This window comes from Tamandua tetradactyla, chromosome 2, assembly GCF_023851605.1.
Source record: "Tamandua tetradactyla isolate mTamTet1 chromosome 2, mTamTet1.pri, whole genome shotgun sequence".
Taxonomy (NCBI): Eukaryota; Metazoa; Chordata; class Mammalia; order Pilosa; family Myrmecophagidae; genus Tamandua; species Tamandua tetradactyla.
Genome location: NC_135328.1, coordinates 29,483,278 through 29,510,044, shown reverse-complemented (window position 1 = coordinate 29,510,044; position 26,767 = coordinate 29,483,278). Strand labels below are relative to the sequence as shown.

General features: G+C 38.1%; 1 protein-coding gene and 1 non-coding gene across 3 annotated transcripts in view; one reads left to right on the top strand and one right to left on the bottom strand.

Moving 5' to 3' along the window:
* The window catches only part of SVEP1 (sushi, von Willebrand factor type A, EGF and pentraxin domain containing 1), a 208,188-nt gene that overhangs the window by 68,397 nt on the left and 113,024 nt on the right, over positions 1–26,767 (top strand). For both annotated transcript variants that reach the window (XM_077141639.1, XM_077141631.1), the window contains exons 4-8: positions 12,508–12,666; positions 13,486–13,665; positions 18,771–18,947; positions 21,474–21,671; positions 24,746–24,864. In XM_077141639.1, coding sequence (XP_076997754.1) covers positions 12,508–12,666; positions 13,486–13,665; positions 18,771–18,947; positions 21,474–21,671; positions 24,746–24,864 — 833 coding nt within the window. The remainder of the gene's footprint in view (positions 1–12,507; positions 12,667–13,485; positions 13,666–18,770; positions 18,948–21,473; positions 21,672–24,745; positions 24,865–26,767) is intronic.
* Positions 12,107–12,209, bottom strand: LOC143675182 (U6 spliceosomal RNA). Its single transcript, XR_013171426.1, has one exon. It is a non-coding gene; the product is annotated as a U6 spliceosomal RNA (small nuclear RNA).

The window sequence follows — 26,767 nt, the reverse complement described above, 5'->3', positions numbered from 1 at the left end:
TCTCTGGGCACGGTTTAGTTTGTTGCAACTGGAGGGAGCTACTGGTATCCACTGGTAGTAGCCAGAGATGCTGTTAAGCACCCTACAAATCCACAGAACACACCCTCCTCCCAGTTCCCAATGTCAGTATTACTGAGGTTGAGAGACCCTTTTCTGTACTGACAAACTGAATTAATGCTTTAAAGTAAGATTAATAGAACAGTATTCTTTTTTTTTTTTTTTTACAGCAGATTTGGGAAGAATATCAAAGTCATGTGATTCTTCTAGGGTTGAATTATCTCTTGGGAGTGAACTCTGCACATCCTATACTCTAGCCAGCCCAAGCTACTTGTGGCTACTCAGACACTTTAGTCTCCTTCATTATTCCATGCTTTTGTCCTTTTGTTCTCTTTGCCTAGTATATCCCGTATCTTATCTGCCTCCTTAATTCTTTCCAATCCTTTAGGATTCTACGCCATCTCACTTCTTCTATGAAACCGTCTGTCTCCCCTTTCTTCCAAAGATTCACTGTCCTGACACAATTAGACCCTAATTTTTTGATTCTCTTAAATAACTTTTCTCTGTTCACACTTAACATGTGTATTATAATCTTTAGTACGTTCTTCTTTTCTAACATTCCGTGACGTCCTTTAGGGAAAGAGTGGGTCTCTTTTAAATTTGTATAGCCTCTGCTATAGAGCAGAAGGACCCAGTATGCATTAGTAAATTTTGGGTGAATGAATGAATGAATAAAGCAAACTGCATGTTTAGATACTAAAACACAGCATATGGATGCTCTGCGTGGCTCCCAACTTCCTAGGAATTTTCCATTCCTTTTTTGGAGAAGTGAAGGTGAACAAGCCTACTGACCCTGAGAAACACTGGCTTAGAATCAAAGTGAGCCATCTGGAAGGATGAGTTCAACAATAGGAAGTAGCTAATCATGCATTTATTTCTTTCATGTTGTCTAGTTACTGAGATTATTTACAAATTTATTCCTACAAACCATGATGATATGAATCTGTGTGTGTTTAAAGCTATTTGCATGTATTGACAGTTTGGAGTAGTTTTTCATTCATATAGCAATGTAAGACAGCATTCCAGGGTGTGGCCAACTTTTACTGTTTAAGCAATCATTTAATAAATAAAAAGCAAATCATTATTACTATATGTAGCATCATGTTAGTACTTTGAGCAATTTCTCATTAAAACATAGGGGCTTGTAAATCTCAAAAATTGTGAGCAGTATAAGAAAAAATCATGAACTGTAAAACAATTATAAAAAAAATAAAACTAACACATTTGTAAAATATTAATGCAAAAACCATAAAAACTTAAAAAAAGCAAGGTTCTTCTATTTGAGTATTTAATATTTAAAACAAAAAATGAGTTGTTTTATTATTAGCATGTGATATCGCTAACCTGAGAAACCCAAAGAAATAAACTGAAAAATCACAAATAATTAATAGAATAGATTTGTAAATTGGGAGATCAATACTTTAAAATTAAGAAATTTTTATAGAGGAATACTTTTTTAAAAATGAGACAAAATCCAATTTATAGTAACAAAAAATATATATATTTCTTAAGAATACTTTTAAGAAAATTTCATGACTCTCGTGAAGAACTATAAAATTGTATTGAAACTGGTATAGAAACAATAATGCCAATTTATGAGTTTACACGGGATGAATTTCCCTTTCCAGTGATTATTTAATATTCATGTTTACTCTTCATCATATTCCATTCCATATACAAACGCATCTGTAAAGCAAGGGTTAGACCTGGAGAAATAAATGCCTCTGTTCTTCAGTCAAGCACACTCATGTCATGTCCAGGAAATCCATCTCCAAAATGTAGTTTCACTGCCTTGCATATTTCCAGGTGCACATTGAAATTTTGCTTCTCTGCCCTCTGCCTTTGAAACATTTTTAATGAAACCTTTTCTTCTTAAATAATTGTAGATTACATGCAGTTGGTTGAAAGAAATAATGTAGAGGGAAGTGCATGGGTAGTTTAGTGGTAGATTCTCATCTGCCAATGTGGGAGACCAGGATTTGATTCCTGACTCATGAATTCAAAAAAAAAAAGCAAAAACCCAAAGCATTCAATAAAACAGTGCTGTAAAAATCCAAAGCATTCAATAAAATGGTGCTATATAAATGATAGTCACATGGAAAAGAATGATACGTGGCACCCACCACAAAGCATTAAAAAAAGAGAAATAATGCAGAGAGATCCCCTATGTACTTTTCCTAATTTCTCCCAATGGTAACAGCTTGCAAATTTATGATACAGTATCACAACCAGGATATGTATGTCAGTTTGACATTTCTACTGTATTGAATCTTCCATTTCTTGAACACAGTACATCTCTACATTTATGTAGGCCTTCTTTCCCTTATTTCTTCAGCACTGTATAGTTTTCAGCATGTAAGCCCTGTACATGTTTTATTAGATTTATAATTATAAGGTTTTTCATTTTGAAGGCTTTTAGTTTTGATGTATACATGCTTACTAGTGTAGAGAGGTACAATTGAGTTTTTAGTGTTTATTAACATATTGTTACCTTGATGAACTCACTTACTGGTTCTAGGAGGGTTTTTAAATTTTGTTTTATTTTGGTTTTGAAGATTACTTGGGGTTTTCTATATACAGAATCTTGCCATGTGCACGTAGGAATGGCTTTATGTCTTCTTTTCTGATCGGTATACCTTTTATTTCATTTTCTTACCTTATTGCAATGGCTAGAATTACTCCAGCACTATGTCGAATAAGAGTTGCCTTATTCCTAGTCTTTCATCATTAAGCATAATGTTAGTTGTATGGTTTTGGAGATGGTTTTCATCAAGTTGGGAACATTTCCCTCTATTTCTATTTTTCTGAGAGTTTTTATCATAAATGTGTATTGAATTTTGTTTGCAGAACTTTTTTTGCATCACTTGACATGATCATGTGATTTGTCTTCTTTACTTTATAAGTAAGTGTGTGATGGTTTATGTATTAGTTAGGGTTCTCTAGAGAAACAGAATCAACAGGGAACACTTGCAAATATAAAATTTATGAAAGTGTCTCACGTGACCATAGGAACGCAGAGTCCAAAATCCACAGGGCAGGCTGTGAAGCCAATGACTCCAATGGATGGCCTGGACGAACTCCACAGGAGAGGCTCACCAGCGAAAGCAGGAATGGAACCTGTCTCCTCTGAGTCCTCCTTAAAAGGCTTCCCCATGATTGCATTTAGCATCACTAATTGCAGAAGACACTCCCCTTTGGCTGATTACAAATGGAATCAGCTGTGGATGTAGCTGACGTGATCATGACCTAATCCTATGAAATGTCCTCATTGCAACAGACAGGCCAGCGCTTGCCCAATCAGATGAACAGGTACCACAACTTGGCCAAGTTGACACCTGTCCCTAACCATGACAGTTTACAATTAATTGATTTTCAAATAGTGAGCCAGTCTTTCATCCCTGGAATAAATCTAACTTGGTCATGATGTATATTTTTTATATATTGCTGAATTCTACTGCTAATATTTTTAAAGGATTTTTCTGTCTATATTCATGAGGGATATCAGTCTTTAGTTTTCTTTGTGGTGTTTCTGTCTGATTTTGGTATCAGGATAATCCTAGCTTGATAAAATTAATTGGGAAGAGTTCCCTCCTCTCCCGTTTTCTGAAAGAGATTGTATGGAATTGGTATTAATTCTCCTTTAAACGTTTGATAGTGTTCTCCACTGAAATCATCTGGGCCTGAATTACTTTTGGGGGCGTCTTAAAATAATGAATAAAATTTCCTCAGTAGTTATTGGTTGTCATGGTCAGGTTCATGTGTCAACTTGGCCAAGTGGTGGAACCTGTTTGTCTAGTTGGGCAAGTGCTGGCCTGTCTGTTGTGATGAGGCCATTTCATAGAATTAAATCATGATCATGTCAGCTGCATCCACAGCTGATTCCATTTGTTATCAGCCAAGGGGAATGTCTTCTGCAATGAGTGATGCTTAATCTAATCACTGGAAGCCTTTTAAGGAGGATTCAGAAGAGACAAGCTCTCTTCCTGCTTCGGCTGGTGAGCCTCTCCTGTGGAGTTCATCCAGACCCTCCATCGGAATCGTCGGCTTCACAGCCTGCCCTGTGGATTTTGGACTCTGCGTTCCCACATTTATGTGAGACACGTTTATAAATTTTATGTTTACAGATATTTCCTGTTGATTTTGTTTTTTTAGTGAACGCTAACTAATACACTGGTTTATTAAAATTATTGTTCATTTTGGATGAATGGCAGTAGTTTGTGTTTTTTTGAGGAATTGGTCCATTTTGTCTGACTTTCCCTATTTGTAACTTGTTACATACATATTTGGCATAGCATTACCTTATTACACACTTATGTCTGAAGAGTCTGCTTCGATCCTAACATTGGCAATTTGCATTTTCTCTCTTTTTTCTTTGTCAGTTTTCCTAGAGGTTTGCCAATTTTATTCATTTTCTTAAAGAATCAGTTATTTGTTTCATTGATCTCTTTTTTCTGTTTTCAATTATATTGATTTTTACTCCTATTTATTACTTCCTTCCTTCTGCTTGCTTTGGGTTTTTTTTTTTTTTAACTTTTTATTGTGAGATATAACATATATACAAAAAGCAATAAATTTCCAGGTACATTTTAATAGGTAGTTATAGAACAGATTTTGAACTTTGGTATGGGTTGCAGTTCCATAATTTTTCTTTTTTTCCTCTAGTTGCTCCAAGAGAAATATCAAAATAATGGTTTAGTAGTCATACTCATTTGTTAAATCCTATTTTTTCTGCTATGTTCCTCCTTCTCTTTGAATGGCATATACATAAAAGCAATAAATTACAAAGTACATTGCAACAATTAGTTGTAAAAGATTTCAGAGTTTGGTATGGGTTACAGTTGCACACTTTTAAGTTTTTATTTCTAGCTGCTCTAAGGTACTGGAGGCTAAAAGAAAAATCAATATAATGATTGAGCAATCATCTCATTTGTTAAACCCTACCTTCTCTCTATAACTCCACCATCACCTTTGATCTTTCTATCCCACTCTTCAGGGGTATTTGGGCTATACCCATTCTAACTTTTTCATGTTGGGAGGAGCTGTCAGTAATATGGATAGGGGGATTGAACTAGTTGATGTTGTGGTGAGGCTGGTCCCTCTCCATTTCAGGACCTATCTTGTCCAGGGATCCATCTGGGGGTTGTAGGTTTCTGGAAAGTTATCCTAGAGTATGGAACCTCTGTAGAATCTTTTATAATGACTTATTTTGTTCTTCTTTTTCTTAGGTTTTGAGGAGGGAGCTTAGATTATTGACTTGAGATTTTTCCTCTTTTCTAAAATATGCATTAACTGCTAAAACATTAACTTCACTGACACCACTTGGGGATAGAGGGTGGCTTCTTTACTGCTGGACACTGATAAAAGTTCCAGCTCTCCACTAGGTCTCTTCTGACACCATTTCATTGGGGACCAAGAAGAGCTTCTCTCCACTTCTGGTTGGGGAGTGGAAGTCCAGACACACACACACACACACACACACACACACACACACTCCTGTGGTCACCACCATCATGAAGACCTTGCTCCCTACCTGCCCTTCTTTGACACCACTCCAGCAATATTGTTGGCGTGTCTCACTAGAGCCTCAGGAGGATGGAAGTCTAGGCTCTCCCTTCAGCCTCTACTGGTGTGAGTGTAGGCGTGGCCACAGTTTTCTCTGGGGTTGTTTGACTGGATGAGGGCAGGTATTGTCTAAAAGTTTTCCATCTTGCTATGCTGGTATTTTTCTGATCCTCTGGCTTGAAAGGGCAGGATTTTGCTGGAGATTTTTTTGTCAGTGCCTGACAGTGTCTGGGGCTTGCCAGCTTCTTTAGTTCCAATTCTGAGATCAGTAAAGAAAAAAAAAAAAAACCTTGGGGACTCACCACAATGTTGTTTCTTAGGATTTGAGTTCTTTCCTGATCTGTCTCCTTATCGCCATCTTTCAGATTCTTTACATGTTTCTTTTCCACAAAATTTCCAGGTTTTTTCATTGTATTTAGTGGGTGGATTAAGGAAAAATGCCAATATTACCTCTTCCCTGAAGCCAATGCCCTCTCTCTTTTAGGTGCATCATTTCCTCTCTGTTGATAGACTTTTCCTTCTTGATTGTGTGAACCCAACAGTTACATTGCTCTTTAGATGTTAGTTTAATTGAAGACACCATTTGTGGGAGCATATTGATGTAAGATTTTCCCATATCTTATGCTAGATAATAACTTTTATTTGTACTGAAACCAAAGTAAGATAGGAAAAAAATAGTTAATAGCCAATAAGTTAAGAATAATAATTGTAGGACGCTTTATAGAGAAAAACAGAAAAAAAGCAACTAAGCAAAAAATATTCATCGTAGCTCAAGTTCTTCTTAAATTGTCTGTAAATACAGGAATATGTGGCAGTGAATGGACTATAACATGTGAGTGAGAATCAAATGTTGTTGTCCTCCAAAATAATTCTCCAAAAGGCACCCCAAGTGATATTGTCACACACTCTAACTGAAAATTATCCTATTGTTCCCCATTGTTTTTTTTTTTTTTTTTTTTTTTTTTTTTTTTTTTTTTTTTTAAAGGAAAGACAGAGAGAAGGAAGGAAGGATAGAAGGAAGGAAGGAAGGAAGAAAGGGAAACATTTTTAAACATTTTCTTGTTTTATTGTATTCTGTTTTTCCGTTTTTGTTACATGGGCTGGGGCCGGGAATCGAACCGAGGTCCTCCGGCATAGCAGGCAAGCACTTTGCCCGCTGAGCCACCGCGGCCCGCCCCCCCATTGTTTTTAAGATATACTCCTAGCTTTTTAATGTAGTATGCCCAGCTTAGCCATGAGGCATGGTGGTATGATGTTCTGGTGCCTGTTTAACTCTCTAGCTTCACCTTTCTGTATCTCAGGCAAAGTGAGCTCTCATCTTTAAACATACCATTTCATCTCTTGCTACCGGGTCTGCCTATGTTGCTTCCTCTACCTGCCTCTTACCTGTTGTCATAGAGCATGGTGTTTTGCCCCTCTTTAATTTTCTTTTCAAGACTGCCAGTTTGTAAAGGCACAGGCCAAATTGTGTCTTATTTTTTGCTGTGTCCTCATTTACCCATTACCTGTCACATCCTTTTTATCCTTGCAAGGGTCATGAAATTTTTGTTTTACAACTAACTTGGCTACAAACCCATGCAGCAGTGATATAAAAAAAAAGTTTCACTAGTTGGTTACATAATTTAGAGACAGTCAGACAGTGTCAGAACCAGTAATAATTTGCAGAATTCTAAGCCCTGCATTTGAACCTTTGCACCACACCCTATTTTAATTGATGAAATGGAGAAAGTTAGTGACATGGTGAAGCTAAATGTGTTGAAAGCATTGTGATTGCCAAAGTAATTGCAATTTTATTTATACAAATATTATTCAGAAGACAGACCAAACATTTTAAGGAATAAGAAGGAAAATATTTTTAGATGTTTGGAGTTCTTCAAGGTGCAATTGCCTAGACCACACAGATCATCAGAATGAATGCCAGGCACATCGGATCATTTTGAGTCAGGTCCTATGCAAACTATATAAGGAAATCATTGAAATCTGTCCATTGCTCCTTTAACTATTTTTTGTCCTATGCAAACTACATAAGGAAATCATTGAAATCTGTCCATTGCTCCTTTAACTATTTTTTGGAAGATGTGATTGTTGTACAGCCCTTGCCTTAAAGTAGCTTATTATGAAATAGATCTGTAACTACTGTAAGCAAATTAGAATGTGTACCATGAACCAAGTGTTATTATTATCCCAGTTCCAAGAAACTGAGGTTGAAAGGAAAAAAGAAGAGATGGGATATACATGGTATAAAAAATGCTATATGTCTTCAAAAATAGATTACCTTAAGTTATGGAGGTGAAAGGATTTAACCTGAGTTTGAATGATGGATAATATTTGGGCAGGTAGAAATGGGGAGACTATTGTAGAGAATGGAAAATATAGGACTGTGATGGGAATTGGAGATAGCTTGTATGGCCAGAAGAGTGGGTTAAATCTGTCAGTATAAGGGAATTCAAGGCATGAAAGGGGTGTACTAAAGACTACATTGTACAGATACTTGAATTCTAGGCTCCAGAGATGGCCTTTTGTTCATTGTCAATGGTGAGCCTTTGAAGAATTTTGAGCAGGGAAGTGGTGTGAGCAAAGCAGTGTTTTAGGAATATTAATGTGGCATTCATAGACAGAGATCACTGAATGTGAAGGAATCCAGAGGAGGATATAATGGTGAGGGTTGTCATCAACCCAGGCATAGAATCACAATGGTCCTAAATTAGGGTAGCAGCAATGAACATGGAAACCAGCAGTTGATATAAGCCACACTTCTAAATTCCCACAGCCCTTACAGAGTCTTACTGAATGTAAGGTAGAGGAGATAAGGAAAGGAAAAGATCAGAGGCAATTCTATTTCAAGCCTGAGATTTTATTCATAACTTACTCCTCTTTGCGGAAACCAACAGGAAACAAATTTGCTGACGAACACCAGACTACACTCAGAAACTTTCTTCCTTTCTGGCCACCAGGTGTTATTTGGTCCAAGATGTATCAATTCTCTCTTTCGGAAGTGTAAGCTATTATTCAACAGGCATGTATTAATACAATTGGAAAGGCTGTTAAAATATTGTAATACTTACAGACAGTAGATAGCTGCTGACTCGAGCCCTGTGTGTGCCTCTTTACCAGCCTGACCCGACTTCCGGGCTCACTGGCCCATTCCACAGTCCAGCACCTATAGAGGAAACATCTGGTAGAGGAATCTGTCTGCAGAACAATGTCACGGCCAATGTCACTTCTCATTCATTGCTGATCATTCCCCTCTGGTTTGTAGTATTTTGAATATCACCGCTGCCATGAATGGAGTTTTCTCCCAGAAGACTCTCAGGTTCTAAAAGCAAATAGACTTCTGTTGGGTCTACACATGTCTGAATTATAGCATGGATCCACTTAGTTTCAAGTTGAAACCCTGTTGCACTGAAATGCACAGGATTTAGCATTTAAATGATGATTAGTGGGGTAATTTTTAAAACTCTTAATATTTAATGCCTAAGAGAGTACAATAAGACACGTACTTTCATAACTGATAATGAGGTTATAAAATAATTTAGCAATACGGTCATAAGTGTAAAAGTTAGTATTGTTTTGTCTAAGAAAAAAAATTGAAAACAGATCAAAGATTTAAGGGATCAGGATGCTTATAGAAAAGTCGTTTATAATTGTAAAAAAAAATTGGAATTGGCCTAAATGTCAAACATTAAAAGAATAGTTAAACCAGAGTGGTTTAACTTACATTACATTTTATTTTCTCTTTTATACAATTCTGAGATAGTAACTATTTTAGAGAGAAAAAAAATAGATTAGAATAATTCAAAAATCTCCAGAGGTCTCTCCTAAAAAGTGCCTGCTTGCAAACTTTAAACTTTTGATCTCGCAGTTCTTATCTAGACAGTAAACTCAAGACAATTAAGTCTACAGAGTTTTCAATGAAAACAGCTTTGCCAAACGGTGCTACACTCAGCCAGGTTGTGTTTATGTGTGCATGTATGCATGCATATATGTGTGAGTCTGTGTGTACAAATATAAAAATTCTGAACATGTGATATTACTTTGTTGGTGTCTCTTTTGGACACAATCCCGTGAGGGGTTTGCATTTTGTTTTTTTGGACATTTGTCTTGATCATCAGTGATCTCTTGACTAGTCTGAGCAAGTGCATGCATTTATAGCATGGCATCCCACAGTTAGGGTGCCATTTGCTTCTGTGGCGCCACACAGGGCTCACATGCTTTAATTTATCCAAGTAATCTGTGCTCCTGCCAAATAAGCTAAGCAGTCATAAGGAGATTGGCAGGCGGCTAATGCATTCCACCCAGGTTGAGATGTGCAGAATTTGAGCTAGTCAAAAAGTCTCCCCTAATTCACTATTGTAAATAGAAGGATCCTAGGGGTCTAATAAAAATAAAGTCCCGTATATGCCTGCCTAGGTCCTTGGCTTGTATTTGTGAAGACGCTGGGGAAAACGTGTTCCTTTGCAGGGCCATGGATCCCTGTGCTCAAAACCCTGGTACAGCTATTTGTAGGAGCAGATTCCTTATCCAGATCAAATCAGTGAAGCTCAAAAGCATGATGTTATAATAATCAAGTATCTAGGGGTCCATATATTGTCCAGTGCCCTGCCCAGAAATAGTAGAAACTAGGGCTGTTGAGTGTCACAATTCCAAGGGGCACCATTAATGCCAATATGCACTGGCACCAATGGACCCGTGTAGGACACAGCCTGGGGGCGACTGATGTAATTGTCACAAAACGTCCTTCTTTAAAGAGACCCATTAACCTTTGAAGATGAATTGCTCAAGGAACAAAGGCTCTTAATATTGATTGGTTTTGTAAAAATCAAACTGCGATTATATGGAGGAAAGAATTTCATGAGAATTTACAGTCATAAAATGGAGAACACTGTATAACATGTTATTAATAATAATTTTTTCAAGTTATCTAAGCCATTGGTATTTAATGGTGAAGACAGATTAGAGGGGAGCGAGACTTCGCATTTTCCAAATTCCATACTGGTTCATGTTTTAATTTACTTCCCTTAGAGAATTGGGTTAAGTTAGCTGAAGAAAAATCTAATGTTAGCACAAAGTAACTTCAAGAATCACACTTCCAGTAATAGTAGCTGATGGCCGCCAAGATGTTTCTGAAAAGAGAAAGTGCCTATTTCAACAACAGCAAAAGGAGCGATTAAGAAATACTTGGTACCTTTCCAGGAAGGAAACATCTCATATATATATTTTTAATGCCATAGTATTTTACCAAGACTTGTGAAATTTGTTCAAACCATGGTTTTATTTTGTCTTTTCAAATTTTGCTTGGTTTTAGATGAGGAATTTCTACCCCCCTGGGAATCAGGGAAGTTGATTACACCTCTCCCACTTGGATTGTGCAATGCTTTTAAATAGTTCTCCTAAAGTCTGTTTTCCATTATCATGATGAATTTCACAATATATTTCCAAATGTACTTTTGGATATTTTTATCCAAAACACTGTTTTCCAATGTTGTAAACTCTTGATTACTTAAAAGGTTTTGGGAACTAAAATTGTAAAATTAGTTCCTTCTCATATAATATTATTTTTAAAAATAAATTGTTAAATGTCTTGCCAGAATCTGAGCACTCATATAGAATGTTCCTTAAGTTGCTTTTTAGTATTATTCGATTTATGGAATCATCAAATGTTAGCATTGGAAGGGATTGTTAACATCATCGATTCAACTTCTGTATTTGATAGAACATTACCTGTGACATAGGAAATGCTATATAAGTATTTGCTAACAAATTAACTCTGCCTCTGTCACCCCATTAGCTTTATAATATTAGTTAAGTGATCAAGTCTCTCTAAGCCTCCGTTTTCTCAAATTTCAAATGAATATAATAATATAAATTATTATTAATACTAATACTTAATAATAACTTATTATTACTTTGAGGGTTTTAATGAGATCATTTGTATAAAATACTATCCCATAATAAGTACACATTACTAGGTTGTTACTGCTTTTTAATAATCAAATGCATACTAAGGCTTTGCTATATTTAATGACTTAACTGAGTACTGAAGATCCCTTTATTTGACAATTTCTGTAGTATTGAATTCTTAATTTTGAGTTACTTTAGAGACGCATATATCCAGAGAGCTTAAGTTACAAATTCAAAGCCACATTGTGCGGAGAGATGATTTGAAGCAAGGTCAATTAAATCCTGCTTTTTTTTTTTTCCACTTGGGTCTGGGAAAAGCAAGGTCTTTAATGCTTTTTGCTTTCCAAAGGTATATTTCCAATCACTTGGATTATTTCCCCCAAGCCCTTCATTGTTTTCTCAACCTTTGTCAGGTGCTTTGAACAGAAACAATCAGCCATGTGCTTTTTGCGTATCTGCAGGTTTTTTTCTCTCCTAGGAGGGAGTCTGGGTGTGCAGTGGGGAGAAGGATGAACTTTACAAGAGGCAGGGAATGGAATAGGGGGTGTACCATATTATAAAGACTTTTTTTTCCTCTTCTTTTTTTTAAAATACAGAACACTTCACAAATTTGTGTGTCATCCTTGCACAGGGGCCATGCTAATCTTCTCTGTATCGTTCCAGTTTTAGTATATGTGCCTCTGAAGCAAGCATTATAAGAGTTTATTGTTTTATCTATTGAAGATAACTGATTTCTTTCAGTCCCTTAACATATGTTGCTATTTCCAGTTTGCCTACCAATGAGCCTATGTATCATGCTGTATCATATTGTAATTTCAACTAATTGTGGGTTATAGGAGACCAGCTTGTAACTTGCAAATAATTACACCACACTGTAAAAGAAAACAAAATTAAGTTTCTCTCCTTGCATGAATTATGCTATTATTCCTACGGAAAGCTGTTGCTTGGCACATTTTCCCTTCATACCTGCTTGCTGTCTACCCGCAGCTTGCCCATCGGGGACGTACAAGCCTGAAGGTTCACCAGGAGGGGTCAGCACTTGCATTCCGTGTCCTGATGAAAATCACACCTCTCCGCCTGGAAGCACGTCCCTGGAAGATTGTGTCTGCAGGAAGGGATATCGGGCATCTGGGCAGACCTGTGAAGGTGAGTCTCCCACCATGAAATTTAAAAGGTGGGCAATTAGGAGCTATAAAAGCTGATCTCTTTGAGGGAAATAATGCTGGCATTTTAATCCAGTTCATTTGGAATGATCTTTACTATCCCTTTCCCAAATCATATTTTGGGGAGTATTATTTGGTTTTACTGCATAGCGTTTCTTATTATCACTGAACACATCCATAGCTTGCTCCAGAGAAAAAGGGTATGAAATCATCGGAGAGATTTAGCACTTAGGAAAAAATCTAAAATGAATCTAGGAGAGGAAAGTCACAATCATAAAGACAAATCTGAATAAGAAATTATCTAATTTCGGCTTTATTGGTTGTCAAATCCATTTTAAAATATTTTAGTAAGTAAAGTGTCTCAATTTTTATGCATATCAAAATTTAAAACTATTTCATTAGCATATACCATGTGTAAGAAGGCATGACTCTTAGAGTTAGTGGCAAATATTCTTTGCTTGACTTCTTTGTTCTTCTCTAACTTAAGGGGAAAACAGCTAATGACATGAAGGTCAAGGAATAAGAAATCTCATATCCATCTACAGTTCAAAATACAAATTTTTAAGGTTAAAAAATACTATTTGGTCTGTATTTAAGATTTAATTGGAAGTAAATACCTAATAGCAATGGGATATAAAGATTTGTCTTCCAAATATGCCCTCAGATCTTCAAATACAGTTAGTGGGAATGTTATGGGGAATTGAGATGAATGTAAGAAATATTCCCTTAGGAAAAAAAAAAGGTGGATGCTTCATAGACAAATGCTCACTTTGGTTTTTGCTGTTATTTCTGTAAATGCTAGCTGTCCACTGCCCTGCCCTAAAGCCTCCTGAAAATGGTTACTTTGTACGAAACATTTGCAACAACCACTTCAATGCAGCTTGTGGGGTCCAGTGTCACCCTGGATTTGACCTTGTGGGAAGCAGCATCTTCTTGTGTCTACCCACTGGTTTGTGGTCTGCTTCAGAGAGCTACTGCAGAGGTAAACCGACTGTCAGTTCACATTTGTTTATTGTCTTGCTTGACCTCCCTGATTTAAACTCTAATGGGCCAGTAAGTTCTTTCTTTTTATTCCATAGACCACAGACCACAAAAAGGGGTGAGGGTGGGGGAAAATTACAGGAAATTTGGAATCCAAACTACTAAGTTCAGTTGACCTCATCATCATAAACTATGTGCTTGATGTTCCTTTTATCAACAGGCAAAGGAAGGGGCTGCCTGGGAAGTAGATGGACGGGTTACCCAGAGCATAAACTTAAAGCAGCGAAAACTGGCTGCCAGGGAGAGTTCTGGAATAGTTAGGGTGGGTGCCAACTTTTGTGCCAACTGTGATTGCAGGATTTAGGAAACTATACCAGAATCCTGCAAAAGGAGCAGCTGGCCAACAGGTACATCTCTATCCTTCATTTGGTGTAAACAAAATGGTAGAGAAAGTGGTGAATTTTCTAAAGTGGAATTCTCAGCCCAGTCAGCCCAATAGAGAAAGGACAATACCGCAAGAAGAGCTCATGACTCACATTAAGGTCAGAGGAACAACAAAAGAAACAGTTCCACGATTCACCTCCCTTCTGGCCTTCTCTAGGATCTCCTATTTCTCCTTACAGCTGCTGAAGCATCAACTTCCTAAGGTTTCCCCAGTAGGATTGGAAGTATCTAAGAAATGGCAGGCGGGAAGCAAGCCATAGACTTCAGGACCTCTTCCAGAATCCTTGCTTCTTAAGTTGCTGAACATAGTATTTACCAACCCAATTCCACCAAGAGAACACCCAGTTAAATTTGAATTTCAGATAAACAACAAATAATTTTTATTATAAGTGTGTCTTATGCAAGATTGGTGACCCACTTATGCTAAAATATATATATATGTATTTGTTGATTGTCTGAAATGCAAACTTAACTGGAAAATCCTGGGTTTTCTTTGCTTATTTGTTTGTTTGTTGTTAAATCTGGCTTCCTGTCCGCTCCATTCTCTGGTATCCTTTGCTGGGGACTTTATTGCTCCAAGACCTCATAAATAGCCAGCTTACTGGAGTAGGGTAAGGGGATCTGTCTGCTCTTGGCTCCCTCAGCCAGAGGAGAAGCCACCCACTCAGCGGTCCGAGGTAGTCTGTGAGCCCAGACAGACATCCACTGCGTATATTTATCAGCTACCAGTACTGAACCCAAATATAATATGAATCTGCCTATATGAGGTCCCAAACCAGAGTCTTATCTGTGCAGAAAAACAGACAAGGAAAAGTGAAGAAAACCAGAAGATTAAACAAGGAAAGGAAGACTAACCAAAAGGGGAAAATACAGTATCAGTAAGATGTGTGTGAAGTCAAAAGAAAGACGTTTTCAGTCATGCATCTCACATCTCACTGTTGAAAAAATTAATCATTAAAATCCTCCAAATATATTCCTGTACAGGCAATAGTTAGAGGCTCTGTGTAAAATCTCTACTCCTTCTTCCAAATACCTCAAGGCAGAAAGAGGGTGGAAAACCTTATGTTTTAACTTTCCACTACTGGCTCTCCAAAGAAGAACTGGAAAAGTAGGGTATTATCCTTTCCAGGTAAGGACTGGCCCCTGCTGCCTTCTCTACCCTCCACAGGCCACACGCTGAGCCTTTCTGCTGACACCAAAGCTGTGAGGAGCGGCCACTCCCTCGCAGGAAGCCAGCCCTTTGCGGGCTGTTCTCTCAGCCTTGGTTGTCCGGTTCCCCGACCTCTGTTTCTGGTCATGATAAACCATCTCTGGCTGCCAGCCTGCTCAGCCCATGTGGGTGACTTTGTACCTGTGGCCCTTTAGCGGTTCCATTCTCCCTGAGTCGGGGGCACAGTCCATGAATGCTGTGCAATAAGAGATCTTTTAGGAGATGGGCCTTACACAGCTGTGGAAGGACCTGGGGACCTGAAAGTCCAGAAGAGAAGTTATAGGGGAGTTCCTGACATCTCAGTCTGAGATGTCAAGCCCACTTGGTCATGGAAGTGAAAGAGCAAAGGGGATGCCAGTCAGGAAACATTTATTGCAGGCACTTTTTAGCTTGCTAAAATAAAAAAGTAAAAAAAAAAAAAAAAGTTGAAACTAATGTATGGATTTTTAAACAAACATGTTCCTATTTTTTTAATAGCAATAAATGATCTTTCTTGATCGAAAAAGACGTAATATGTTTAAGGGCTAAAGAAGAATTATAACGTATGCTTTGTTTTCCCCTGAGGAGCAATGAAAGTTTATTAAAACCAAAATTTATGTTTTTAAGATGATAATAAATGGGCTTTCTTGATTGAAAAAGAATGTAAGCTGTTTAAGGACTAAATAAGAATTATTGCATATGTTTTGTTTTTCTCTGAGGGGTAATAAAAGTTTATGAAAACCAAAATTTGAGAAGCAATATAATTTGCATCCGTATGAGACACCAAGTAAACTCTGATTTACTGTCAGTACTCGAGAGATGTTACAAATCCATTTTGTCTAGAGACAGGACGACTGAAATGGTTTCAGCAATTTATTGAAGCAAAAGCAGTTGTTTAATATGGTTCTCCAGATTTTACACATCTACATTATAGAAATATATTTTATTCATCTTTTAATCCCACGTAGCCCATGGTGCATGATGGACACAATCTCTAAAGATTCCTTACTTACATGAGGGACACATTCAATAAAAGCAAACATGCGGGAGCCAAAATATTTCTGTGCATTTGTCACTGATTATTGAATTTAGTTGAAAACATCTCAGCGATAGAAAAGGCTGGGGCTTATTGTTGAACCTCTAATCGAATGCTTGAGTTTTCTCTGAAGAGCAATAAATCCTAAGCACACACCTTAATGCACTCGATAATCGTTCTGTGCCAACTAATATATAACTCAAATGTGTTCCTTCAGAATAGAGCCTATCAAACACTTTGACTGTTTTGTCCCCATTCCTATTGTTGTAAGGCTAAGTTTTCATCATAAATAAATAGATGCCTGATTTAAAAACGAGCAAATGCAAAAAAGTAGAGGAAAGAAAAATATATCTCCTCACCCAGAGCCTCGACAAACTTCTCAAGACCCAAATGATTTTGTTCAAAAAATCTTTAGTGCTATATTTCTCCTGGCCTTTAGAAGTGCCAAGTGAGAGCCAGCTGAACTTTCTTCTTCTGTAGGGGTTGTTTTTGTTTTTTGTACAATGCCTGATGCTTGTGGGATTTTATCTACAAGCTGTTAAAATGACTGTTTGTGTCCATCCCTTGATATACTCAACAGGAAGCTACTCTCCTTCCTTCTCCTATTTCTGTTCCTGACTGGAAGGTACATACCATTTGACTGAAAGGGATTTTTTCATGAGTCAGGACAGCCCCCACTTTTCTTCTTCTCTCTTTTATTTTTTTTCCCTTCCTACTATCTTACCTTCTCCCCTACTCTTTGCCTTCCCCCTTTTCTCCTTGTCCTCTTCCCCCCCCTTCTTCCTCCCCTCCTCTTTATTTCTTCCACTTTCCTTGCCATCCCCTGCTCTTCCTTTTCTTCTCCCCGTCCCCTTTCCTTTTTACTTTCCTTCCTCTCATTGAAACACTGATTGGAGTGGGCTTAAGGTAGGACTGGAGGAAAAAAAACGTAGAAATAGAGTATAAATTGATTTTACTCAATTGAGGAGCACGGAATTGATTCAAGACATGAATAGTGTATAAATTGGTGGAGTTGGAGCACTTTAGGCAGTGATCTAGGAAGAAAGTAGGTCATTGTCAGAGAGTGAGATACTTGGAACTGGCGATAACTCGCTCTAGAGGGTCGGGCCAGGGGAGGAGAGGCTAAGAGAGGGTTGAGCGTATGGCCAGTGGACCTGGAGAAGAGGAAATCAAACTATGACTCCAGGATACTGGAATGATCATCTTCATAGACAATGAAATCACCAAATTTGTGGTGGAGTTGGGGGGGAGTGAGAGAGAGAGTAAAAGGCTGGAAGGACCAGAGCTGTGGTCACAGAGGAGGATAGTGGCAGATTGATTACAGAGGCTGGGATCAGAAAAAGGCCCAGTGTGTGCCCAAGAACACTGAGAAACGATTGGGCCGTAAACCTGAATTCTCTGTCCTGGAAAATCACAGCAGAGGTGCAGCCTGGCTGCAGCTCCTCTTCTTATCAGCCACCTCCCATCTATAGCCATCATTTGTCCCTTTAGGGCCAGACCCCTCAGGCAGTTTACATTTCTCAACAATAGGCAGATGGCTGTCTGAAAATGGTGATATTATTTGGGCAATTCATTCGATAAAACATAGGCTTTTAATTGCCCCATATAGCAAAAAAAAAAAATGATGATGTGTTATTTACTTTTGACATTTAAAAAAAATTTTATTGATATTTATTATATATTCGGATACCATGTAATCATCCAAAGTGCACAGTCAGTGGTTCGTAATTTCATCATACAGCTGTGCATTTATTATCACAATTGATTTTTTTTTTAAATTTTTGTGAAAAACAACCTATATTAAAAAAAGTAATAAATTTCAAAGCCCATTGCAACAATTAGTTGCAAAACAGATTTCAGAGTTTGGTATAGGTTACAATTCCACAATTTTAGATTTTTACTTCTAGATATTCTAAGATACTGGAGACTAAAAGAAATATCAGTATAATGATTCCGCACTCATACTCGTTTGTTAACCCTGCGTTCTCTGTATGACTCCGCTATCACCTTTGATCTTTTTCCTCCTCTTTAGTGTATTTGGGCTGTGGCCATTCTAACTTTTTCATGTTGAAAGGGGCTGTCAATAATATGGGATAGGGGGATGGAACTATCTGATATTCTGGAGAGGCTGGTCTGTCTGCATTTCAGGCCTTATCTGGCCCAGGGACAGACCATCTGGAGGTTGTGGGTCTCTGGAAAGTTACTCTAGTGCATGGAACCTTTGTAGAAGCTTATATAACGCCCTAGGTGTTCTTTAGGATTGGCAGAAATGGTTTTGGTTTGGGGTTTGATAAGCTATGAAAGGTAGCAATGTAGTTTTGACCTTCGAAGAAAAGGATATTATCTTGTTTTCAAAGCCTAAGTATTACTGAACTTGTAATTATTATCTTTGCCTTCATTTAGTAAAATGCCATCTAATTGTTTCCATTTCACACAGTGCGAACGTGTCACCGTCTCCGCCAGCCCAAACACGGCCGCATCAGCTGCTCTACGGGGGAAATGTCCTATAAGACAACGTGCTTGGTTACCTGTGATGAAGGGTACAGGCTTGAAGGGACTGCAAAGCTTACCTGTCAAGGAAACTGGTGGGATGGTCCGGTACCCCGGTGTGTGGGTAAGCCTCTGAGAGGTGGCGCCTTCCAAAATTAATTTCTGTTGCTTACAAATTGCTCCTATTTTTCTATGAAGATCTAGCACTAAAAACCGACTTGCAATTAATATGGATACAAATCTATATATACAGATGCAGGGCTTTATAGATACATAGACAAATATATTGTTTTATTCCTCTCCACTGGCAAATATATATATACACAAGAATTCAAGTTTCCAATTCCCTGCAGTTCACAGTTTCAAATTGCAATGCTTTTTGTTTTTAATCAATTTGGATGGATTTCTTTTAAGGCAAATATTGTGTAACTCCCTTGCTTTGCTAAAAGCAGTTTATCTGTCTTTGTTGATAAAAGCACAACATTTTGTACCGGTGAACCTTAAGATGGATCCAAAGCTCTGTCCTAATAGAAATCTTGTTCCTCACTAAAAGTTGTGACATCTCACTAACGTAACTGGTTCTAGAATGAATCAACTCAGGAGGGTTTCCAGCTTCTGCTTCTTATACATTGTAGGGACAAATGACAGTGGTGATACTGATATGGATGATGGTGACAATAGCTGCCATTTAGTGATCCTTTACTGTTCCTGAGAATACTGGGAGGAATATAATTAAATAACCAACTTCCAAAAGGAAGAAGAAGAACCATATGTAGGAAATAAGTGGAGATCTGCCAGGACCCAAGATGAGAAAACTGGGTATTATAAATATGTCATCTCCTTCCAGACTGATCTACAGGTTTAGCGTAGTATAATGTGGTATTGCATCCATGCCCAATAATAAAGTAGGCATTACCAGGAGGGATGCTGCTCTTAACAGAGGGATTCCTGTACAGCCCAAGGGTTGGCCCTCCCATGCAAGCTCAGAAACTGAGATCATCACATGGAGAAGCAATTAATCTCTCCAGGACAAGAGAATAGAATTTACGATTCGATGAAGAATCTATTCATTTACAACAAGTTACCCAATTATTAGGGGTCCTGAAAAGACCTTGACCTGAGCAGTATTTTATTTCCCTACAGGCAGAAGCTGCAAGGGAACCAAACCATCAACAGATTTGTTAAGTATAAAATCAGAACAAAGGGAAATATTTCATAGCATTAAATTAAGTGACTGTGATGAATCCATCATTATAAAAGGGGTGCTTTGAAAATGGGACAGTAAATCCCAAAATCTGTTTCATTGGGACCCCATCTTTTCTGGCTAGAATTTACATGTAAATGTTAATATTTAAGCTTGTGAATGTAAAAATACAACCATTAAAAACTAGGGAAAAAATACAGTGAATGTTAGGTTTATTATTTAGCCCTACATAGTCTGAACCACAAATCTAGCTCTAGTTTTCCTGTTGGTCAAAGCAGAACAGAAAGCCTGGTCAGGCATGTGACTCACACACATGCAGAAATAAAGACAAATCAATTTCTCATGGTAAATGGCCTTTGTTGGTACAGAGTTTTGAAAGAAATCATTGTGGAAGAAAGCAGAATGGTGGGGTGGTTGAGTTCACAAGTTCTGCCATTGACCTGCCAGGTGACCTTGGGTAAGCTACTTAACTTCTCCACCTCTCAGTTTCCTTGTTTGTAAATGGGAGTGATGACAGGTACTCCCTAGTGCAGAGGGTTAAATGAGTCAATAAATCTAAACCACTTAGAATAAAGCCTGCCACATAGTAGTTACTGAATAAACTGCGATTACTACAGGGAAAATACAGACTAAAGTGAGCAGAGCTGCCAGCAGAGTTACTGCACACACAGACACTCATAGAGACACAACAAAGACATGCATGCACACACACAAGCACATGCAAAGACACAGACACATATATGCACACACACAAACGCATGCACGCAAATACAGAGACACAAATGCACGTGTGCACACAAAACACATGCGTGCACAGAGACATGCAAACACACACATGTAGACACACACACACATCGTTGCAACCTTGATTTCCCGTTCTATCTGCATTCTACCTAACTCATCACCTATTTTCCATCTATGCTGAAATCAACATTAAGGATGAAGGCCCTAATTAATTATATGTTGCACAATATTTTTGAAAAGGTATAAAAATGTTTCTCACTGTGTGTTTGCTTAAAAATGGCACCAGAAAAACTCACTAGAAAAGACTGATTGCTGAATTTATCTCTTAATAAACCACTTAATAACCAACTTAATAATTCCATGAAAGATGGAATTCAATTTCCTATTTATACTTGAGTACCATTAAGCAACATTGTGCAAACTGAATGAAGGTGTTCCAAGCAAATGATTAAAGTCAGTCAGCATTGTTTAAAATAGCAGTTAGATGTCTTGAGAGATTTTGGTACATTGGCAAAATACCATGAGGTAATAATTTTAAGTCATTTACAATACATTGTATGTTCGGGGTCATGTGCAGTTAAGTGACCTGTATTAATCCCAAAGCAGCGTAATTGGTTTTTTTTTTTTTTCTGAGAAAAGGGAACCTGTGACATTTCCAATTTGGGAGAATGCAAATGACATTCTCTCATTTCCCTACAACAGAGCGCCACTGCTCCACCTTTCAGAAGCCCAAAGGCATCATCCTGTCTCCCCCCACCTGTGGCAAGCAGCCAGCCAAACCTGGGACCCTCTGTCAGCTAAGTTGTCACCAGGGCTTCGTTTTATCTGGAGGCAGAGAAGAAGTGAGGTGCACCACCTCGGGGAAATGGAGTGCCAAACTTCAGACAGTGGTTTGCAAAGGTAGGTCCCCTATACTGGTCAAATGAAAAACCCGATTCCTAAATAAGGACGTATCGGTGCTGTATGGGACAGTCCCTCTTTGCAACAGGAAAGATTTCATCAAAGTCCAACTTTTGCTGCAAACCCATGATAAATAGATTGGTGACTCCAATGTATGCTATAAGGACTTCTGGTTCAAAATGATGGACTTACAGGGTCAAATTTCAAAATGTCATGCAATGGAAAATAAGGATAACATTAGGGTTGGAAATCAAGTAAGTTTTTCTATCAGCAGATAAAAGTCCTTGAGGAATTTATGGTCTGTAAAGCAGGTGAGACTGTATTGATTTTTTAAAAACGCTATCAGTACTTTGAAGGCCACACATAATACATTCACATAAGGAAATCTCCCTGATACCCTCAGTGAGAGCACAGTGCTATGAAAAAGGTGACTATTCATTTCAATGTGACTGTGTGATTGTGAAAACCTTGTGTCTGATGCTCCTTTTATCTACCTTGTCAACAGACGAGTAGAACATATGGAATAAAAATAAATAATAGGGGGAACAAATGTTAAAAGAAATTTAGTTTGAAATGCTAGTGATCAATGAAAGGGAAGGGTAAGGGGTATGGTATGTATAATTTTTTTTCCTGTTTTCATTTTATTTCTTTTTCTGTTGTCTTTTTGTTTCTTTTTCTGAATTGATGCAAATGTTCTAAGAAATGATCATGATGATGACTATGCAACTATGTGATGATATTGTGAATTACTGATTATATATGTAGAACGGAATGATCATATGTTAAAAATGTTTGTTTCTTTCTTGTCATATTTTTTTAATTTAAAAATTAATTAAAAATTTTAAAAAAAAGAAAAAGGTGAATATTGAGCTCAAGAAAGTTTTCTTAGAAATAAAAATATCCTGAAATTCACATTTTGAACAGAAGGGCAGAAAAATGGAATGAATGCTGCTGAAAGTGATTTAGAGGGTCAAATTGAAAGTTCTTTCAGAATAGAGAGCTAATAAGCAAAGGAATTGAATATTCTACTTGATCAAACCCATAAGATGGATATGACAGGATACTAATGATCAACCTGCAAGCCCCAATGTGCATGTAATGAGTTCCAGAAGGAGAGAGGGAGAAAGCATGAAAGGGAAGAATTGTCCCATCTACAGAAGAAAGTTTCCCTGAGCTATAGAAAATTTTAAAACTTTGGATCAAAAAATAGTCCTTGAGTATTGGGCCAACATACCTTCACTACTCAGAGTGAAATTCTTGAGGTCCAAAGTTAAGGAGAAAATTGTAGCTAAATTTCCATAGAGAAAAGGGAAATTATACAAAATGAATAAGAATCTAAGTCACATAAAACATCTCAGTTCCATCTCTATGTGTGGGAAGGAAATGTAGCAATGTCTATAGAGTACAGAGAGAAGATAACCTTTAAATTCCACATTCAGTCAAGCTATTATTTAGATATTAATTTTTTTTAACTTTTTTATCGTATAGTATAACATATACAAAGCAACGAAATAAAAAGCAATTGTTTTCAAAGCACTCTTCAACAAATAGTTACAGGGCAGATCCCAGAGTTTGTCATGGTAAATATTAATTTAATAATCAAATTTTTTTTAGATATTCAAATAAATGATATGCGACTATGCATCTTGGTGAGGGAAAATTATCCAAGTATAAGCCCCAGAAAAAGAAAATATGAATTGAATAAAAATAGGTCTGAAACCAACTTAATAATTCAGATTTATTCCTCTGCCAATTACAAAAATATAATTTAACCTAATTTAAAATAAGGGACTTATTATATCAGCTAATAAGTAGGTCTGAGTTTAGCTTTACTGTGACTGATGTGGATCTGTGTATTATGAGGACATCTAATTTAGTATCTGTAAGTTTCACATAACAAAAAAATAATAATCTTTGGCTTTATTTTGTTGTTTGTTTTGATAGTATATTTTAGTACTGCTAATAAGCTCTACTTGAAAGGCTTGACACTGTATAAGACGATGGGACAAGAGATAATCTGGTTCAAAGAGTATGGAGTTTTATGGCTTAGGAAGTTTAGAGGGCAGTGGGGATTTGTGGAGTGAGTACCTAAAATGGACCTGGGATGCCAGAGCACACTTCTTGAGGAATTCTCTAAGCTGAGAATTAAAGGGCAAGCAGGAGTTATCAAGTAAAGCAAGAGAGCATTCATTCAAGCAGAGAAAAGATCATGGGCAAAGATCCAGTTATAAGAAAGACCCCGAAGCATTCATGGGACTGACAGTGATCCAACATGGAGAGTGAGTTCCACTGGGGTCACTGGAAGAGGTGAGGCTACGAGGTCAGCAGGCCCCAAGTCAGGAAGGGTCACCTGAACCACGCTAAGACCGGTTTCCCTGCAGGTACTTGCATATTCCAAATCAATTTGGGATTTTCTCGAATTTGTTAAATTGGATTTTAAATTTGAGTCCACAATGTGAAACCAAGGCCATAATGCATGAGAAAAGATAGTCTGTTATCCACGGACCCCAGAGAGAGGAGGGGGTGCCATGAAAGATTGACATAAAGTATGATCACCTGGTGTGGGTGAGCTCAGCCAAGCAGGTGGGGAGCACCCAGGCAGAGTGAAAGGGATCCCCATGGGCTTGTGCCTTTACTGTGGTCCAAGAGTAGAGATTTGCAGATTTCCTGCAGAAGTCAAAGATTGGTTACTTTAAAGCAAACATATGCAAAGAGAGAAAGATCTGAAGGTCTGAGAGTAATGGGAATAGTTAGTTTATCCTTTGGGACCAGCCGTGGGTTTGGGGTGAGGTGTGGGAGTGGGGGCCACAGATGTGGTTTTGGGCTCTAGGGGAATTTATGCCTCAGAGCTGGAGAACTGCTTAGTAACTAGGCCAAAGATCAGTGTTGAGGCAAGTGGCTTAGCCAAAGTAAGATGGATGCTGAGGTAGCACGCAAAAATTTTTGATAATTATGACAAGTATGCAAAAAAAAAAGTCATAAAAAGTTAATATGATTGTATTTTTCACCTCTTTGTTAACTGCCTTCGAACTGAATACCAATATATTGATTGACCTGTGTGTTTTCTGAGTCAGATGTGGAGGCGCCCCAAATCACCTGTCCTAAGGACATCGAGGCTAAGACTGAGGAACAGCAAGACTCTGCTAATATTACCTGGCAAACCCCAATAGCTATAGACAACTCTGGTGAAAAGGTAAGGCTGGGACAAACATTGGCATCCTTTTTCAAATGGATTCTGAATACCCTTAAATGTGTGTGCATTTGCTACAACTTTAATGACCACAGTACTCTGTAGAATATTTCCACAAATGTTGAACACCTCATCTGATGGGGAAATGATTGGACCTGAGTTTTTAATTAGAAATCACTGATAAAATCTCTAAAATGGAAACTTTCCAATCCATGGATTTGTTGTGCTGTTGTATTCACTAAAGAATATCCTGAAGTCATGGGCAGCACATGAGCCCTTTGTAGGAAACCTCTTGTGCACCATTTCCAGTTCCTCTCTGATCTATTTTTTGCTCCTTCCATGCCTGCTACAGCCCGTTCCATGAAGGCTGTGACCAGCTTTGCTCAATCAAACAGTGCTTTACCTTTGACCTCCTCTGTGGGCTGCTCACTGCCTGCCCTGTGGGGCTCATCTGAGGTCCTTTTGTGGGGCTTGGGGAGTTAATGCCTGTGGCGGATGGCAGTTGATGGATAAAGTCTTTCCCCCTTTCCTCTTCTGGGTGGACAATTCTGAGACATCTTTCATTAGGTTCCTGTGAACTCAAACATGTGCACTGGGATGAACAACTCAATAATGCATTATCATTTTGGTTTTCTTTCTTCCCTATTTCATTCTACCTGTCCTACATGCCTGCTTTCTTGGGCCACATTCCTGCTTGCAAGGCTGGAGAATTCAGATGCAGATACCCTTGTCACAGCAGCTTCCTAAAACACACAGAAGAAAGTGTAGCAAAACAAAATTCTCCTTTTAATATGATCTAACTTCCTCCCCATTTCCCTTAACTTCCTCCCCATCTCCTTTAACCTGATGGGTTAAGGAATTGTAACCAGATATCCAGTGTAAGAATTCAAGGAATCTCGAACAGAGACAAGTGGGAACTGAAGATATTCCAGAAGAACTTGCCTTCTGCGTTTTGGAGGCCGAGTCCTTGGCCTAGTTAGGAGTCTCATTGTTTAAAGATTAGAAACAAATATAAAATACGAGTGGGGGACTTTGCAAGCTCCATAATATAATTTGGAAATGTCTATTAGTTCTTATGGGGCCTAGAACAGAGGGGCATGGTTCAGCTGCCAGGGTCACACAGGAAACACTTTGGGGATGTAGGCTCAACCACGCGGGGTGGAGGGAGCGGAAGGATACAGGGCACCTGGGTACTGGGCCTTTATAAGGTTACATGGTGGACTTGTAGAAGTTTGTGAAGCAAGGATAGAGTTTGGAAAGTTCATATTTGACTTTTACAGGGACATAAACCCAGTTAGGACATGGGAAGGAAAGGGAGAAGCTGCTTATCTTGTAAAAGCTGATGTCAGAGGGACCCAGTAGCAGAGATGCTAAGACATCATGACACAATGCACAGCCCCTATGTTATTTTAAGCCGCTGCACCCCGTATATAAAGGGAAGTATCTCTGGGTGTAGAATTTCTTTGACCACTTCAGTGGGAATTTCAGAGACAGGAAATGAAAATCAAGGGGGCATAAATCCTCATTAAACCACAAGTCCACCAACCAAGTTGGAAACATGGAACTTTCCCTGATTCAGTGGACTTCAGAACAGCTCTGCCAAAACATTGGAAAGAAAAAATCCACACAGGGAAATTAACATTTTACCCAATGCAGAATATCCATTCATGTGTCATTCACTTCTTCAGTATTTATTGAGCAGCTTCTAAGTTCCAGCCATTTTGTTAGACATTGAAATGTGATGGTGAGCAAAAACTGAGATAGAATTTAGTAGTAAGCAGAAATGGAGTAACTGTACCTAATAATTCCAACTACAATATATGCTACAGAGAAGAGGTGGGGGTGCTGTAAAGACATAGTAAAAAATTCACTGTGATATGGGAGGTCAGGGAAGGCTTCCTTGAGA